This window comes from Dama dama, chromosome 5 (genome assembly GCF_033118175.1).
Source record: "Dama dama isolate Ldn47 chromosome 5, ASM3311817v1, whole genome shotgun sequence".
NCBI classification, from domain to species: Eukaryota; Metazoa; Chordata; class Mammalia; order Artiodactyla; family Cervidae; genus Dama; species Dama dama.
Window position 1 is genome coordinate 47,939,827 of NC_083685.1, and position 18,836 is coordinate 47,958,662.

Consider the following 18,836-nt stretch of genomic DNA (forward strand, 5'->3'; position numbering starts at 1 on the left):
AAAAACCATAAGGTGGCCTGGGCTTGCCCACAGTATGGGAATTCAGCACCCAAAGCATAAAAGATCTATTGTATAGCACCCAAAGCATAGATAGATGCTCCATAACTTTTATGACAGTATGAAAAATCACACATCATTACTTCTGATTTTTTCTATTTGTCTCAATTGTCTATACAGACATGCATATTTATTATACATACATATAGACATATATAGAGTATATACTTAAATCTTTATGGGCTTCTCTAGTAGTGTAGAGGGTAAAACATCTGCCTGCAACACAGGAGACCTGGCTTCGACCCCTGGGTTGGGAAGATCACCTGGAGAAGGAAATGGCAACCCACTCCAGTATTCTTGCCTGGAGAATTTCATGGACAGAGGAGCCTGACAGGCTACAGTCCACAGGGATGCAAAGAGTCAGATATGACTGAGTGACTAATGCACACAAAGGAAGAGAGAAAATACATATATAATTACAAAAATTCTCATTCTTTTAAGACTTCTCAAGACTTGGTTGGCATTCTTAACATTCATTTTTATTTACCCAGTCCATGTTCCTTTTATCCTTTCTGAGCCACTCACCTTGTCAGTATTCTCTATTTAAAGATGGAGAGGCAATTACTAAAATGTTTGTTCTTGATAATTCAGGTTTCTTGCTTGTATGCCAGTTTGAATATTTCTAAATCTACCAAATAGCAGTACTAAGATGTCTTTAAGATGATTCACTGAGTTTGAGAAATACTATTACCTCTCTTGATTTTGTTGTGGCAAACATATAAACTTTGATTTTAAAAACCAAGCACCAAAGCACCAGAATAATGCCATCTTCTTAGTTATAGTTCTGATGGCATGAGATTTCCAAAATTGCATGATGCAAGTTTTAGTTTTCAGTTTAGTAATCTCATTATTCAGTCCCTGTGGAAGCATGACACCCTTGGGTTCAAATTATTAAAATATGATATAAAAGTTGAAGAGATAGGAAGTAAACTTTTCTATTTAATCATGTATTATTTTATATGGTTTTAAAATAACATAATTACACATGTGCTGTGCTAAGTCACCTCAGTTGTGTCTGAAACCCCATGTGTCTTTGAGACCCCATGGACTATAGTCCACCAGGCTCCTCTGTCCATGGGGATTCTCCATCAAGAATACTGGAGTGGGTTGCCATTCCCTTCTCCAGGGGATCTTCCCAACCCAGGGATCAAACCTATATCTCTTGTGTCTCCTGCATTGGCAGATGCCTTCTTTACCCCTAGTACCACCTGAGAATGTAATTATAAAAATTATATAATTTTGAAAGCTGCCACCATTAATTATATCCCTTAGTACCTAAACATAAAGACTCTGACCATAGAGATTATCACTCTGTAATACAAAGCCCCAGGAATTTCCCCCCTACTTATTTGAGACTAGTTAGTTCTTCAGTAGTTCTCCTGTTCTCAAAGAGCAGTGAATCTTGTACAACAGTAGATGCCTTATTTGTTTTGTGGTAAAAATGAATTCCTTGATAAGAATAGGTATTGGATATGAAAACCTGTTGGTAAATAAAGTATTTGTTAGATCAGTTAAAGATGTGTACAACACAGGGTGGTGGACAGAAAAGACATAATTCTTTTTAAACAAACATGTATTACAGTCAAGAAAAATGAACTTTCTCCCTGAAAAAAAGATATCCAATTAATAATGAGTTACTAGATGGCTGGCTGACTCCTCCAGGATATAGCATCATGTTAACATTTCTAGGCAATTTGCAGATCAGGGACTTGGCACTGAGAGTATTAAGTATGTTTTATTGTAAGGAAATTCAAGCTATTGAGCCTATTCATAACCTCTATCCCTGACACTGTGACCACATTTTATATTCATTGAACAAGAGCTGGGACAGATATGGAAAGAAAATCATTGACGGCTTTTGGATAGGATATCTTGTTAATCCAGTTGTTGACAACCTTCTCTATGGAATAATCAAGTCATCCACAAATATTCTCTCTTTCTAGGCCCATTTAGTGAAGTCTGTCCACATGCCTCCTCCATATGCTGCTTTGTAATTAATCCTCCAATTTTGTTCTTTCCAAATTCCTCATCCAAATTGAACAAATCATTAGATACCACCCAAGAATGACTACCTATTTGTATTTATAGTAATTTCTCATAAGTTCTAATTCCAGGCCAAAAGGAAAACAATATATAACTGTTGAAGCTTTGCTTACTGCCAAAATTGTCTTTTTCCATTCTCCCCCCAGCTGTCTTATCTAACTGTAGCTTCCTCCTTTTGGGTCAAAATTGTTCTCCTCAATTAACTGCCATAGGGAAAGCCTAATGAGACTGTAAATGTGGGTTCTGAAAGAAATGGCAGGAGTAAGCACACAGGGAAATTACAACCCCCTCAACCTGTCTTGAATACAACATGTTCCATTTTAAGAAAGTGATTCTGAGTGTTACTGGCTTTTTTGTTTTGGGTCGCAAGCAACACCAAGTTTACAGTGGGAGATTCAGCACTCACAGTCACTTGCTCCATCATCAGGTGTTCAGTATCCACCATGGCACAATAACAAACTAGAAATTATTGCTGGTCATTTCAAAGAGAGCCTGGATTTGCTCCAAAATCTAAGCACTCTCCATTCTGATTTTGCCATCCAAGCCTATGGTAGGCTTGGTAGGCTACCATAGGCTTGGTAGGATTCATGAATGATCCGGACCAGACAGCCATTTTAAGTACCAACTTATTCAGAAGCTGAGGAGGCTCAGGCAAAAGTCTGAGCCAGCTAAGGAGCTTTTCCTTCCTTTCAGTGCAACTCAAAATTGGGCTGCTTAGTAAATGTGTCACAAATATATAGACTATCAGTTCCTCCTAGAATCCAGGGAGGTCCATTAATGCCTGTTACTCAGTGATGGAGAATGTAAATTGCATCAACTTTTCCTTCCTTCTGAAGAAAGTATCCTAACATGTCTAGATCTATAGGTTCCAGAAACTATCAGGTGCCTATACTGTTATTTCATACCCATATTATGGCATCCATCAAATGCTACTTCCTGGTCAGTAGGTATTATCATTAAGTAAGGTGTGGTAAGGTAGTTCATTAAAGTTTCTAAAGGCTAAATTATGACCAAGCAGTGTCGCGTAGCCTTAAGCAAACCAGAGAACATTTACTGTTGCACTTGTTGGAGAAAAGTATAATGTTTCCTCTGTTCTTCTAATTATTAGAATAGAGAAAAAAAAAGGACATAATGTTTAATAAAGCAAAAGCTGCATAATTGGTGTTAGGAGCCATGTTAATTTGTTGCAATAAAAATAATAAAAATTAAAATAAATATAGATGGTATTCACCTAATTAAGTTTGAAATACTCCTTTATGATTTTCTAAGATTCTTTTTTGTTTTTTGCACAAGTCAAGAAGGTAAGATAAATAAAAGTGTGACAGAGGCCAATTCTACTCCTTCCTTGATGCTGTTGTTAATGACCCTGCTTTTTATAAAGTCTTCAGGGATTCATTAGCTTCCAATTAGCTTTTAACCAATAACCTTCACTCTACAGGGAAGTACTGTGGGAATTTTACCAGTGTCTGAGTATTATATTCTAACCACACATTCAAAAACTGAGAAATAAGCACAGTGTGAGTTTATCAACAGAGTAAATTCTATTTATCATCTGACCCTCATAAGCCTTCACTCTGATCAATGAATCACTATGACGTTCTAGAACCAAAAGAACAGAATTGGTTTGGAGCCAGTGTTGAATTACTTCAGAGAAGTATATATATATATATTTGCTTTTCTCCCCAGTGCAAGTTGTTCCAGGAAATCAAAATATATCTTTTAGGAGAGGACTGGGAAATAGATACATGGTATGTATTTAAGATGTCTTTGTAAAGTCCTTTATCCAAATATATGGTTATCTCTTGCTTCAAAGGACTCCATTTTAAGAGAAATTGATATATGGCAATTTGATGAGATAATAAAACTCCATCTGATGATTTAATAAAGAACTTTGTCCTCACCAGACGTAGAAGAGTTTTTTTGGTTAAGAAGATAAAGTACAATCTTAATGGTCTGATGCATTTTCTTTATGAACGTATGATCTAATAACTACTGACAAAATCTCTGTCAGTCATATGATTCTAATTACAGTCCTCCCTCGATATCTGCAGGGGCATAGGTTCCAGGATTCCTGCATATTCCCAAATCCAGGGATGCCTGAGTCCTTTATATGAAATAGTGTTGTACAGTTGTCCTCTGTATCTAAGGACTTTGCATCTACAATGGAAGAGGGGGGCTTACTCTATCTGCTGCCACTCTATCTGCTGCCTGGTTAAATAATCACTGCTTCTATGGTTAATTGGTGCTGAGTGTTGTGTTTTTTCCTTTTGCAATCTTGAGAATTCTATAATTACTCCTGGATAGAACATTAGTGTCAACAAAAGCATCTCCCACTTGTATTCTGTACCCACAGAAGACATCATAGTGTATCTCAAAGGTACTCATCCCCCCTTTACCAGTGACATTCTCTATGGTTTTTTAAAGAAGTTATCATCTTGAATAAGATCTGAGGATTTATTTTATATCATGATGAATGTAGTTGACAGTGCTATACTGTATAATTGAAATTTGATAGAAGAGTATAACTTTAAAATTATCTCACAAACATCCAAAAAAAAAAAAAAAAATCCTCACAATTATGTGAGGTGATAAGTATTAGTGAGAGAATCTTTTCACAATGTATATGTCTAGCCAATAATCATTTAAATATCTTATAAGTTTATTTGTCAATTATACCTCAGTAAAGCTGAGAAAAGAGACGTGGTCCTCAGGGCTTACTTCATAAGCATACTCAGAATAAATATCATGTATATTGCCTTATTATATTCTTAGTAGTAACCATACAGTAGCACATTTAAGCTTGATGAGTTTTTTTAACTGTTTGTGTAGAATTTTAAAAATTAATAAACAATGAAAAATGATATATTTATTTTAAACTTGATTCCAAAACACAACTTTGAAACTTTGTATTTAATATAAATATTCCAACCTACCCAATTTTATGGGTCCAATATTCTAGATTTGAAATTAATCAATAGTCTTTTAATAAGTTATAATACTTACACATCAACTTTGAAATAATGTGATTTAAACTACTTGACAAAATGGCAACCAACTCCGGTATTCTTTCCTGGAGAATACCCATGGACAGAGGAGTCTGGTGGGCTACAGTCAATGGCTTGCACAGAGTTGGACACGGCTGAGCAACTAAGCACAGCCCAGTGCCTACAACAAGGTAATTCTCATGTTTGCCTCTTCCCTCTCCTGGACTCCACTGCCCAAATAGCCTCATAGTAGTCTTAAAGAAATGTGTAGGTGATTTCATCTCTGAGAAACAATTTTTTCTGTGATCTAAAAAGATGACATCACTAAGGTAAAAAAGAATGCTGTTAACTTTATTTTTTAAAAAGTATATACATGAAAAAGTAATACAATTAAAGGAAACACTAAATGCATATCATCACTCTGTATGATTGACTCTGTATGCAAGAATTCCTTTATCAAATAAAGATAGCAAATAAGAGCTTATAGCTGTAGGATGTTATGTTTCCCTCAATTAGATATTATCAGCCCACTATTTACTTCATTGGGAAAACAGTTTAGAAATAACTTTGTTCATAAACATTTCTTGAGGTTTAAGTTTTCCTTATGGATGTTAAGATCCTAATCATCATGAAATTCAGAGGCAGATCACTATTGAAAGACAAATGAAAACATGACTAAAGAAGAAATCAGATTATCTATGATTTATGCATTGAATATGAATTTGTTGACAGCTACAATGTCTATATTTAGAAATCTTGAATAAATGTAGAAGTTTGGTACAATACATTCTACTCCATGAAAACTGTTTTATGATTTCCAATTAATTTAGCCATTCCCTTCCCATCAAGCATAAATATATAATTTAGTCATTTCACTACAGCTTACTTGCAGATCTTTTATTAAGTTTTGCATTCTAAATTTTTTCAGTGTGAGATAAAAAATAGCTTTAGGATCTATTGCCTCTCTAACCTCATACCCTGATATCATGTTGTAGAGATTTTAACCTATTAAAAACTATTACTACTATTCTTGTATTTATTTTAGATTTTGTTTTAAGAACTATATAAACAATAATTTAATTCTATCATAGTGAAAACCTCTATAGCACAAGACTTTCCTTCATCAACTTACTAACCTTTACTCAAGGTTGATTCACTGATAGCTGAATTTCAGAATGAGGATGATATCTGGCCCCTTCTGCAGCAGTCAACTAGTTTTAGAATGGACACTATGTCATATTCTCTATGAGGCTTTATTTGGATAGCAGGGGAAAAGATTCTTAGAGAAATTAAGGAAACAATTCCATTCACCATTGCAACGAAAATAATTAAATACTTAGGAATATATCTACCTAAAGAAACAAAAAACCTATATATAGAAAACTATAAAACACTGATGAAAGAAATCAAAGAAGACACAAATAAATGGAAAATTAGACCATGTTCATGGATTGGAAGAATCAATATTGTGAAAATGAGTATATGATGCAAAGCAATCTATAGATTCAATGCAATCTCTATCAAGCTACAAACAGTATTTTTCACAGAACTAGAACAAATAATTTCACAATTTGTATGGAAATACAAAAAACCTCAAATAGCCAAAGCAATCTTGAGAAAGAAGAATGGAACTGGAGGAAACAACCTGCCTGACTTCAGGTTCTACTACAAAGCTACAATCATCAAGACAGTATGGTACTGGCACAAAGACAGAAATATAGATCAATGGAACAAAATAGAAAGCTCAGAGTTAAATTCACGCACCTACAGACACCTTATTTTCTATAAAGGAGGCAAGAATATACAATGAAGAAAAGACAATCTCTTTAACATGTGGTGCTGGGAAAACTGGTCAACCACTTGTAAAAGAATGAAACTAGAACACTTTCTAACACCATACACAAAAATAAACTCAAAATGGATTAAACATCTAAATGTAAGATCAGAAACTATAAAACTCCTAGAGGAGAACATAGGCAAAACACTCTCCGACATAAATCACAACAGGATCCTCTATGACCCACCTCCCAGAATATTGGAATTAAAAGCAAAAATAAACAAATGGGACCTAATTAAAACTTAAAAGCTTTTGCACAACAAAGAAAACTATAAGCAAGGTGAAAAGACAGCCTTCAGAATGGGTGAAAATAATAGCAAATGAAGAAACAGACAAAGGATTAATCTCAAAAATATATAAGCAACTCCTGAAGCTCAATTCCAGAAAAATAAATAACCCAATCAAAAAATGGGCCAAAGAACTAAACAGACATTACTCCAAAGAAGACATACAGATGACTAACAAACACATGAAAAGATGCTCAACATCACTCATTATCAGAGAAATGCAACAACATCACTCATTATCAGAGAAATGCAAATCAAAACCACAGTGAGGTACCATTTCACACCAGTCAGAATGGCTGCTATCCAAAAGTCTACAAGCAATAAATGCTGGAGAGGGTGTGGAGAAAAGGGAACCCTCTTACACTGTTGGTGGGAATGCAAACTAGTACAGCCACTATGGAGAACAGTGTGGAGATTTCTTAAAAAACTGGAAATAGAACTGCCATATGACCCAGCAATCTCACTGCGAGACATACACACCAAGGAAACCAGAATTGAGACACGTGTGCTCCAATGTTCATCGCAGCACTGTTTATAATAGCCAGGACATGGAAGCAACCTAGATGACCATCAGCAGATGAATGGATAAGGAAGCTGTGGTACATATACACCATGGAATATTACTCAGCCATTAAAAAGAATTCCTTTGAATCAATTCTAATGAGGTGGATGAAACAGGAGCTTATTATACAGAGTGAAGTAAGCCAGAAATAAAAATACCAATCCAGGATACTAACGCATATATATGAAATTTAGAAAGATGGTAACAATAACCCTGTATGTGTGACAGAAAAAGAGACACAGATATATAGAACAGTCTTTTGGACTCTGTGGGAGAGGGCGAGGGTGGGATGATTTGGGAGAATGGCATTGAAACATGTATATTATCATCTGTGAAACAGATCGTCAGTCCAGGTTAGATGCATGAGACAGGGTGCTTGGGGCTGGTGCACTGGGATGATCCAGAGGGATGGGATGGGGAGGTAGGTAGAAGGGGGGTTCAGGATGGGGAATACATGTACACCCATGCCTGATTCATGTAAATGTATGGCAAAACCACTACAATATTATATAGCAATTAGCCTCCAATTAAAATAAATAAATGTATATTAAATAATAAATAAAATAAAACAAACAAAAATAAATAAAAAATTAAAAGTTCTCATTATTGGATTTAAGCAAAGTACCAGAGGAAATGCCCAGATGCTTTGGCTTGAGATAATTATGTGAAGTACTCCATCATTTTTTTTTCTTTTTCATCTTTTTTTAAAACACGAGATGTTATTCTTTTCTTCTATTTGAAATCTACTTAGTATACATCAGAAGGTAGTTACATATACCAAAAAACTTGTCATCAAAGTATGCCTGCTGTTTTTTTACATACCTATGCTGTTTGTCCTCATCCATAATTCATTTTCTAGAGAAAAAAGAAGAGGAAACAAAGCAAAAAATGAATGGTGACATGATGTCAAAGATCCATTGGGAGTCTGACATAAGAGCTCAGTTCATTTTGCATCTTATGATCATCTTGTCATATAAACACATATTCTCAATGCTTCTTTATTCATTTAAAAAATATAAAGAGTTATGCTACTTTTTTTTAGGAGATAGTGAAAACATTATTTTTACTCTTGTCATAGAGAAACATATCCAAAACACTCATAATGTTTAAGCATAACTTATAAAAAGCTAGTTTAAATATTTTTAATTTTGAATAATACATGTTAAATTATTTAAAGGTAATCAGAAAACTTGCATTTTCAAACAAGGAATGCTATCACAGGTGGTAAAGCCATAACAGGAAGTAGAGTTCACAGTTTCTTTGTTCTACAAGTGTTCAACATCCCTAATTTGGAACTGGAAAAGTATCTCTAAATGTGGAAATATGTTAAAAAATATTTTCTGTTAATTTTCAGAAGATACTTTATAAAATTATGACATGTCATAGGAATGATAAGTCAGCTAACATACCAATTCTTTTTCATTCATACAAGACTCCTTGCCAGAAGACTTGACCCTGGGCAGGAAATAGATTGTTTAGATTTTCTTCTATTTCATGGATCTGTTTTCACAAATCCATAAACTTAAGCAAGTAGATGGGTAAAACATTAGTATTCACAGTTTAAACAGAGAGAAAGTCACAGAAAAAAAAAAAAAAAAAAAAGGTATCTTTTCGAAGATAACAAACTTTGTAGCCGCAGAAACTTCATCCACCATCAGGGTGTTTAGGATGAAGACTTGCAGTCTGGGGGAAAACTATCTAGTTTTAATTATACAATTCCAATTTAACGAATGTGTAACCCTGTACAAGTTAAACTGCTCTGTGCCTCAGTTTCCTCTTTTAAAGTGATCAAATGAGCACATCTACCTGCCTGTTAGGGTCATTAAGATTTAAGGAGTATGAAGTATTTGGAGTGCCAGGTGCAAATGAAATATACATACTATGGTTTTTGGTGTGTTAGTTGCTCAGTTATGTCCAACTCTTTGCGACCCAATGGGCTGTAGCCTGCCAGGCTCCATGGCAGGCTCCATGGGCTTCTCCAGGCAAGAATACTGGAGTGGTTGCCATTCTCTTTGCCAGGGATTTCCTGACTGAGGAATTGAACCCAGGTCTCCTGCATTGTAGACGGATCTTTTACCACCTGAATTATCAGGGAAGACCCCATAAATCTTGGCTATTTTTTTTTTTTAACTCTCCTTCTAATGTACTATCTAATCATCCATAAAACCTGATAAATTGAAAGCTGTTGACACTGTACCAAATATTTAACCAAAGACTCCACAAGAAAAATGGAAAAAAGAAAATGAGAAATCTGATAAACTTACATGTTAAATATTTTCTAAGTAGGATAATGAAAAGATACTGGAAGTTTCTAGATGTTTATGTAAAAATATCTCACTTATGATTCAGTCTTTGATGTTGTTTCATTCCTCTCCTTGTGATTTTTTTCCAGGAACCTAGAAACACACACTTTAAATCCTTCCCTTCTCTTGGGACACAAAGGAGAACCTGCCATTATTTCAACGTTGTAGTGCCAAAAGCAAACTATGCAAATGGCAAAAGAGAAAAACAAGCATGTTTCCTCTTGAAAAGGAAAAAGAAATAAGTAAGCTATATCTAATTTAGTAAAATAAAAAACAAAAGTGATTATTTTTCACAGTCAGCTCATGGTGGAGTCACCTTGATGACTGGAACTGAGAGTATGCATGAGCCCAAAAATATATTCTCACTTTCACCAAAACTGAGCTATCTGTGTTCACTTAGTTCAGTTCAGTTCAGTGTCAGTCATATCCAACTCTTTGCGACCCCATGAACCACAGCACACCAGACCTCCCTGTCCATCACCAACTCCCGGAGTCTACCCAAACCCATGTCGGTAGAGTCGGAGATGCCATCCAACCATCTCATCCTCTGTCATCCCCTTCTCCTCCTGCCCTCAATCTTTCCCAGCATCAGGGTCTTTCCAAATGAGTCAGCTCTTTGCATCATGTGGCCAAAGTATTGGAGTTTCAGCTTCAACATCAGTCCTTCCAATGAACATCCAGGACTGTACTCTTTTGGGATGGACTGGTTGGATCTCCCTTCAGTCCAAGGGACTCTCAAGAGTCTTCTCCAACACCACATTTCAAAAGCATCAATTCTTCGACGCTCAGCTTTCTTTATAGTCCAACTCTCACATCCATACATGACTACTGGGAAAATCATAGCCTTGACTAGACAGACCTTTGTTGGCAAAGTAATGTCTCTGCAAATGCTGTCTAGGTTGGTCATAACTTTCCTTCCAAGGAGTAAGCGTCTTTTAATTTCATGCCTGCAATCACCATCTGCAGTGATTTTGGAGCCCAGAAAATAAAGTCTGCCACTGTTTCCACTGTCTCCCCATCTATTTGCCATGAAGTGATGGGACCGGATGCCATGATCTTAGTTTTCTGAATGTTGAGCTTTAAGCCAGCTTGTTCACTCTCCTCTTTCACTTTCATCAAGAGGCCCTTTAGTTCTTCACTTTCTCTCATCTGCAGATCTGTCATCTGCATATCTGAGATTATTGATATTTCTCCTGGCAATCTTGATTCCAGCTTGTGCTTCTTCCAGCCCAGCGTTTCTCATGATGTATTCTGCATATAAGTTAAATAAGCAGGGTGACAATATACAGCCTTGACGTACTCCTTTTCCTATTTGGAACCAGTCTGTTGTCTGTGTTCACTGTAAACTTTCAACCTGTCAAGAGCAGAGACCAAGACTGAGTTCTTAATGTTGTTCCCACCCTCAAGGTGATGCATTAGGCCAGTTGCTAGCAGGTATATAATAGTTGACTACTATCTCCTGTGGATAGTGGTTTATCCTAACAACATTCCGTACTTTTTGGACATATGGAATTACCTTCTCTCCCCACTGTGTCTTTGCCACACAACAGCTCAAGAATGCTTAATCTAATCTTGAAATATCTCACACCCTGTCTCCAGCCAAAAGATTCATTTTACATTTGAGAGGATATGAAAACACAATGATGGAACCCAATTTTCTCCCCATGGACTCTTTGTGGCAAATTTCCAAGTATTTCCCTTTGGGGATTAAGTTTCATTATTCAGAGTTGATAAATAGATAACATGCTCTCTTTTGTCTGACTTCTTTTCTTTGACTCAATTTATTACTCCCATACCAATCTTTGCTTCATTTTTCAAATAGCACATTTATCCTTGAAACTTATCTGAAGATAACTTAGATAGAATCCACTGAACATGGCATGTGGAAACCAAGGAGGAAATTCTGGGCAGAGACTTGGCTCCTAGCAGATAACTTCTCCCAGGAGAAATATTCAAATACACAATTATCACCTGGTCACATCAGGTTCATCCCTCCCACCCACCCCCAGCCACCCCCCCTCCGCCAGTGGAGCAATAAGAAGAAAGGACTATCCTGTTTATCCTGTTGAGGGTATCATCCCTGAAAGGATGTGCAATAGAGAACAGGGGAAATACACCTGGATCTCAGGTTATTTACTAAGAAATCCTTTTTTTTTTTTTTTGGTTCAGCACCCATTGATAATGGCAGATTGAAGCAACCACAACTGACACAAGGACAAATCAATTAAAATCTCATCTCTCTTGGTTCCAAAGGTCCTGGATACTCTACCATGTCAAAAATAAAGAAATGAAAAGAAACTAAACAAACCCTGTCCCCAAACTAAAAAGAAATCATTAGCCACCAGTTCAAATAAAACTTAATCTTGGGTTTAAGAAAATCTAGAATGAGTAGTAGAGGAAGGAAATGATGAACATCATTCACCATCTTCAATAGCGAAGACTATTGTCTGCTATTTCTGAATAAAGTTGGGAAAAAAAGAACAGTTAGGACTGTTAGTTGTTTACTGTAAATGACCTAAGTAATTTTAAGAACTGAATGAGTGGTTAAATTTGAAAATATCTTCTCAAGAAAAAAGAGGCTTTTCTGTTTTCAGAGATATGGAGTCCCTGAAGTGCAATGTGAAATGGAAGACACCTGCAATGTGTGATGTGCATGTTAGTTCCTACCTTATATGCACCCTCTGCAATTCTCACCTCCCATCCTAATACTTTCTTTTTGAGGCTAACTCTTGAGCTACTACAGGTCTCACTTGTTACTTATACATGCATAACTTAGAAATGCAGACAAGTTAATTCATTGTAAGGGAAACTTGGACAAAGGGGAGATTCTCCCTACACAATTTGTCCTAAGATGCAGGACAGCCAGCCTCTAAGAAAGTGGTGAAATCAAACAGAATCACCTGACATCAAATTGAGACAAACTTGTATTGTTTTCCTCATATTGATTTCCTTCCTGCTTGCCTTATGTTTCCATCATTCTTGTTTCCCCAGGATTAAAGAACTTCCCCAGTTCTTTAGCAATGAGTTTAAAACTTTGTAACTTTGCCTCAGACTCTGTTTTCTGGGTAACTTAGGCTGAGACAGAAAGCACCTCATCCATCACTGTCTTTGTAATCCTGTTGTTGCTCTCATTGTTGTTTAGTTGCTAAGTCATGTCTGACTGTGACCCAGTGGACTGTACCCACAAGGCTCCTTTGTCCATGGGATTTCCCAGGCCAGAATACTGTAGTGAGTTGCCATTTCCTTCTCTGGTAATCTTCCTGACCCAGGGATTGAACACACATCTCCTGCATTGGCAGGCAGATTCTTTACCACTGAGCCATCAGGGAAGCCCTTATAATCCTGTAGTAGATGATATGTGATTCAGTAAACTGAAGAAGAGTAATCTATATATTATTAATAAGAATCTTTCTTATTTATTTTCTAAAATGAAATAGTGTGTGTAACATAGAGGCTTAAAATGAGGTAATTTAAATCACTAATAATTTATAATGCTAATTAGTATATGTATTATAAATTATATGTTATATACTATTATTAATGATGTCACTAATAATTAAATATGATTAATTTTTATTTTTTTTAATTTATCTTTTTACTTATTTTTATTTTTTATTTTTAAATTTTTTATTTTTTCCATTCATTTTTATTGGTTGGAGGCTAATTACTTTACAATATTGTAGTGGTTTTTGCCATACATTGACATGAATCAGCCATGGATTTACATGTATTCCCCACCCTGATTCCCCCTCCCACCTCCCTCCCCACCTTGCCCCTCTGGGTCTTCCCAGTGCACCAGCCCTGAGCACTTGTCTCATGCATCCAGCTGGGCCGGTGATCTGTTTCACCCTTGATAATATACAGGTTTCGATGCTGTTCTCTCAAAACATCCCACCCTCACCTGCTCCCACAGAGTCCAAAAGTCTGTTCTGTACATCTGTGTCTCTTTTTCTGTTTTGCATATAGGGTTATCATTACCATCTTTCTAAATTCCATATATATGCATTAGTATACTGTATTGATCTTTATCTTTCTGGCTTACTTCACTCTGTATAATGGGCTCCAGTTTCATCCATCCAAAAGAATCCATAATGAATTCTTTTTAATGGCTGAGTAATATTCCATGGTGTATATGTACCACAGCTTCCTTATCCATTCGTCTGCTGATGGGCATCTAGGTTGCTTCCATGTCCTGGCTATTATAAACAGTGCTGTGATGAACATTGGGGTGCACGTGTCTCTTTTCATTCTGGTTTCCTTGGTGTGTATGTCCCACAGTGGGATTGCTGGGTCATATGGCAGTTCTATTTCCAGTTTTTTAAGAAATCTCCACACTGTTCTCCATAGTGGCTGTACTAGTTTGCATTCCCACCAACAGTGTAAGAGGGTTCCCTTTTCTCCACACCCTCTCCAGCATTTATTGCTTGTAGACTTTTGGATAGCAGCCATCCTGACTGGCATGTAATGGTTGCTCATTGTGGTTTTGATTTGCATTTCTCTGATAATGAGTGATGTTGAGCATCTTTGCATGTGTTTGTTAGCCATTTGTATGTCTTCTTTGGAGAAATGTCTGTTTAGTTCTTTGGCCCATTTTTTGATTGGGTCATTTATTTTTCTGGAATTGAGCTGCAGGAGTTGCTTATATATTTTTGAGATTAATTCTTTGTCAGTTGCTTCATTTGCTATTATTTTCACCCATTCTGAAGGCTGTCTTTTAACCTTGCTTATAGTTTCCTTGATTAATTTTTAAAAATTTAAAAAGTGTCTCACTTTAAGTCAGAAATTCTTTTTTTTAAGTTTAATTATATTATGCTTATTTGTGACAGAAAGATCAGGGAAGTGAGTGATGACTGCCATTTTAAGGAATGAAAAAAAGTGGTAAAAAAAAAAAAAGGAATTGAAGGGAAACATGATTTTGAGAAAAGCTGATCCTCGTCTTGGTAGATTTTTTAATTACTTATATGAATGTGATTTATATATTCACACTTATTGTAAGCTTACTTAAAAGGACCCCTAAATGTATTATATTTCTATTTACACTTATACCTATACCTATGTCTTCTGTATCTCCAGTTTCTTTATTTTATCAAAAATATATATATCAACATGAGAATGTAATGAATTAAAATATATACTGTATTATTTTGATAATTTTATCATTTTGGTGGATGTGTTAAAAATGAGTTAAAATTTATTCACAAATGCCTAAATATTTCATAATATGCACATTATATTATTTAAATTTAGTATTAATAAAACACAACTAAAATATGAAATTAATGAAATTTAGGGCACAAGACCAGACTTCATATGCTACTTACTAGCTAATCTTAAATGTCATTTAAACTATGAGATTCATATTCTTCACTTTCAGAATGATAAGAACAATAGCTTGGTTATAAGGTTATGGTGATATTGAATATCATAACCTACATAAATCACCTGGCACAATGCTTGGTGCATATAGGGTAATCAACATTTGATCTTCTACTGTTTTATCAGCCACCATTTTCTCAAGTGTTACCAACACTTTATCAATTCTTTTTTACTGCCACTACTATTAAAACCTTTATCTACCAAGTCAGTTTTTTGTTTGTTTGTTTTTTTATTTTATTTTATTTTTTTTTATTAGTTGGAGGCCAATCACTTCACAACATTTCAGTGGGTTTTGTCATACATTGATATGAATCAGCCATGGATTTACACGTCTTCCCCATCCCAATCCCCGCTCCCACCTCCCTCTCCACCCGATTCCTCTGGGTCTTCCCAGTGCACCAGGCCGGAGCACTTGTCTCATGCATCCCACCTGGGCTGGTGATCTGTTTCACCATAGATAGTATACATGCTGTTCTTTTGAAACATCCCACCCTCACATTCTCCCACAGAGTTCAAAAGTCTGTTCTGTATTTCTGTGTCTCTTTTTCTGTTTTGCATATAGGGTTATCATTACCATCTTTCTAAATTCCATATATATGTGTTAGTATGCTGTAATGTTCTTTATCTTTCTGGCTTACTTCACTCTGTATAATGGGCTCCAGTTTCATCCATCTCATTAGGACTGATTCAAATGAATTCTTTTTAATGGCTGAGTAATATTCCATGGTGTATATGTACCACAGCTTCCTTATCCATTCATCTGCTGATGGGCATCTAGGTTGCTTCCATGTCCTGGCTATTATAAACAGCCAGGACATTGGGGTGCACGTGTCTCTTTCAGATCTGGTTTCCTCAGTGTGTATGCCCAGAAGTGGGATTGCTGGGTCATATGGCAGTTCTATTTCCAGTTTTTTAAGAAATCTCCACACTGTTTTCCATAGCGGCTGTACTAGTTTGCATTCCCACCAACAGTGTAAGAGGGTTCCCTTTTCTCCACACCCTCTCCAGCATTTATTGCTTGTAGACTTTTGGATAGCAGCCATCCTGACTGGTGTGTAATGGTACCTCATTGTGGTTTTGATTTGCATTTCTCTAATAATGAGTGATGTTGAGCATCTTTTCATGTGTTTGTTAGCCATCTGTATGTCTTCTTTGGAGAAATGTCTGTTTAGTTCTTTGGCCCATTTTTTGATTGGGTCATTTATTTTTCTGGAATTGAGCTGCAGGAGTTGCTTGTATATTTTTGAGATTAATCCTTTGTCTGTTTCCTCATTTGCTATTATTTTCTCCCAATCTGAGGGCTATCTTTTCACCTTACTTATAGTTTCCTTTGTAGTGCAAAAGCTTTTAAGTTTCATTAGGTCCCATTTGTTTAGTTTTGCTTTTATTTCCAATATTCTGGGAGGTGGGTCATAGAGGATCTTGCTGTGATTTATGTCGGAGAGTGTTTTGCCTATGTTCTCCTCTAGGAGTTTTATAGTTTCTGGTCTTACATTTATATCTTTAATCCATTTTGAGTTTATTTTTGTGTATGGTGTTAGAAAGTGTTCTAGTTTCATTCTTTTACAAGTGGTTGACCAGTTTTCCCAGCACCACTTGTTAAAGAGGTTGTCTTTTTTCCATTGTATATCCTCGCCTCCTTTGTCAAAGATAAGGTGTCCATAGGTTCGTGGATTTATCTCTGGGCTTTCTATTCTGTTCCATTGATCTATATTTCTGTCTTTGTGCCAGTACCATACTGTCTTGATGACTGTGGCTTTGTAGTAGAGTCTGAAGTCAGGCAGGTTGATTCCTCCAGTTCCATTCTTCTTTCTCAAGATTACTTTGGCTATTCGAGGTTTTTTTGTATTTCCATACAAATTGTGAAATTCTTTCGGCCAGTCTCCGCAGTGCGCAGGCCCGGAGCTCACTTCTTGTATCGGCACCGCGTGCGGGCTTGTAGCTCCGTGGCAGTAGCGGCGGCGGCGGCGGCGGCTGGTCTCCGGCAGGATGAGCGGCTTCAGCAGCGAGGAGTGCGCGGCGCCCTTCACCCTCGAGTACCGAGTCTTTCTCAAAAATGAAAAAGGACAATATATCTCTCCATTTCATGATATTCCAATTTATGCAGATAAGGAAGTGTTTCACATGGTGGTTGAAGTGCCGTGCTGGTCGAATGCAAAAATGGAGATTGCTACAAAGGACCCTTTAAACCCAATTAAGCAAGATGTGAAGAAAGGAAAACTCCGTTATGCTGCAAATCTGTTCCCTTATAAAGGATGTATCTGGAACTACGGTGCCATCCCTAAGACTTGGGAAGACCCAGGACACAATGACAAACACACTGGCTGTTGTGGTGACAATGACCCAATTGATGTGTGTGAAATTGGAAGCAAGGTGTGTGCACGAGGGGAAATTATCAGAGTGAAAGTTCTGGGCATTCTGGCTATGATTGATGAAGGGGAAATTGCCATTAATGTGGAAGATCCTGATGCAGCCAATTATAATGATATTAATGATGTCAAGCGGCTGAAACCTGGCTACCTGGAAGCTACTGTGGATTGGTTTAGGAGGTGCAAGGTTCCAGATGGAAAACCTGAGAATGAGTTTGCTTTCAATGCAGAATTTAAAGATAAGAACTTTGCAATTGACATTATTGAAAGCACTCATGACTACTGGAGAGCATTAGTGACTAAGAAAACTGATGGAAAAGGAATCAGCTGCATGAACACCACGGTGACTGAGAGCCCCTTCCAGTGTGATCCTGATGCTGCCAAAGCCATTGTGGATGCTTTACCACCACCATGTGACTCTGCCTGCACAATACCAACAGATGTGGGTAAGTGGTTCCATCACCAGAAAAACTAAGGAAGTTTCTCTGGAATACAAGCTGATACTGCTGCATCCTGCTTGTCGGAAAGTGTTAGATGTCAAAGTAGTAGCTCTTCCAAGCTTTAAATTTATAGAAATAATCAGTCAGATTCTGCTGTCACCAATCCAATATATTCATACGTTATCCATCTAAGAGCATTTGTCATGTCAGCTAAAGTAACTTTTAGTTCCTGCTTAAATATCAAGGCGGTTGTAGTTTGGAAGTCATCTGTGACTGAGTATGCAAGATAAGTACATATTGGATGTATATGTTTGCCATGGGTTAGGAAATAAAAATTATTTTGTTTCAAAAATAAATAAAAAAATAAAATGACTTTCTAAAATCATCTTTATATATATCCTGTCACTAAAAAATAATGACACTGTTAAGCTCCATTTTTTTCCATGAGTTTGACATTATCAAAAATGGGTTTATGTCAAAGTGCACTTTGCTAATTGTTCTCACCTTGAATTTTTCTATAATTTCTTTAATGTTTTCACATGTATAGAATGCCAATTATGAGATAGGACCCTGTTGTA

General features: G+C 36.4%; 1 protein-coding gene across 1 annotated transcript; it reads left to right on the top strand.

Annotated features, from left to right (window-relative positions):
* Positions 1-17,365: 17,365 nt before the first annotated feature.
* Positions 17,366-18,515, top strand: LOC133055789 (inorganic pyrophosphatase-like). The gene has a single exon (XM_061140893.1). The coding sequence runs from the start codon at positions 17,439-17,441 to the stop codon at positions 18,291-18,293; it is 855 nt and encodes a 284-aa protein (XP_060996876.1). The 5' UTR covers positions 17,366-17,438; the 3' UTR covers positions 18,294-18,515.
* Positions 18,516-18,836: the final 321 nt, after the last annotated feature.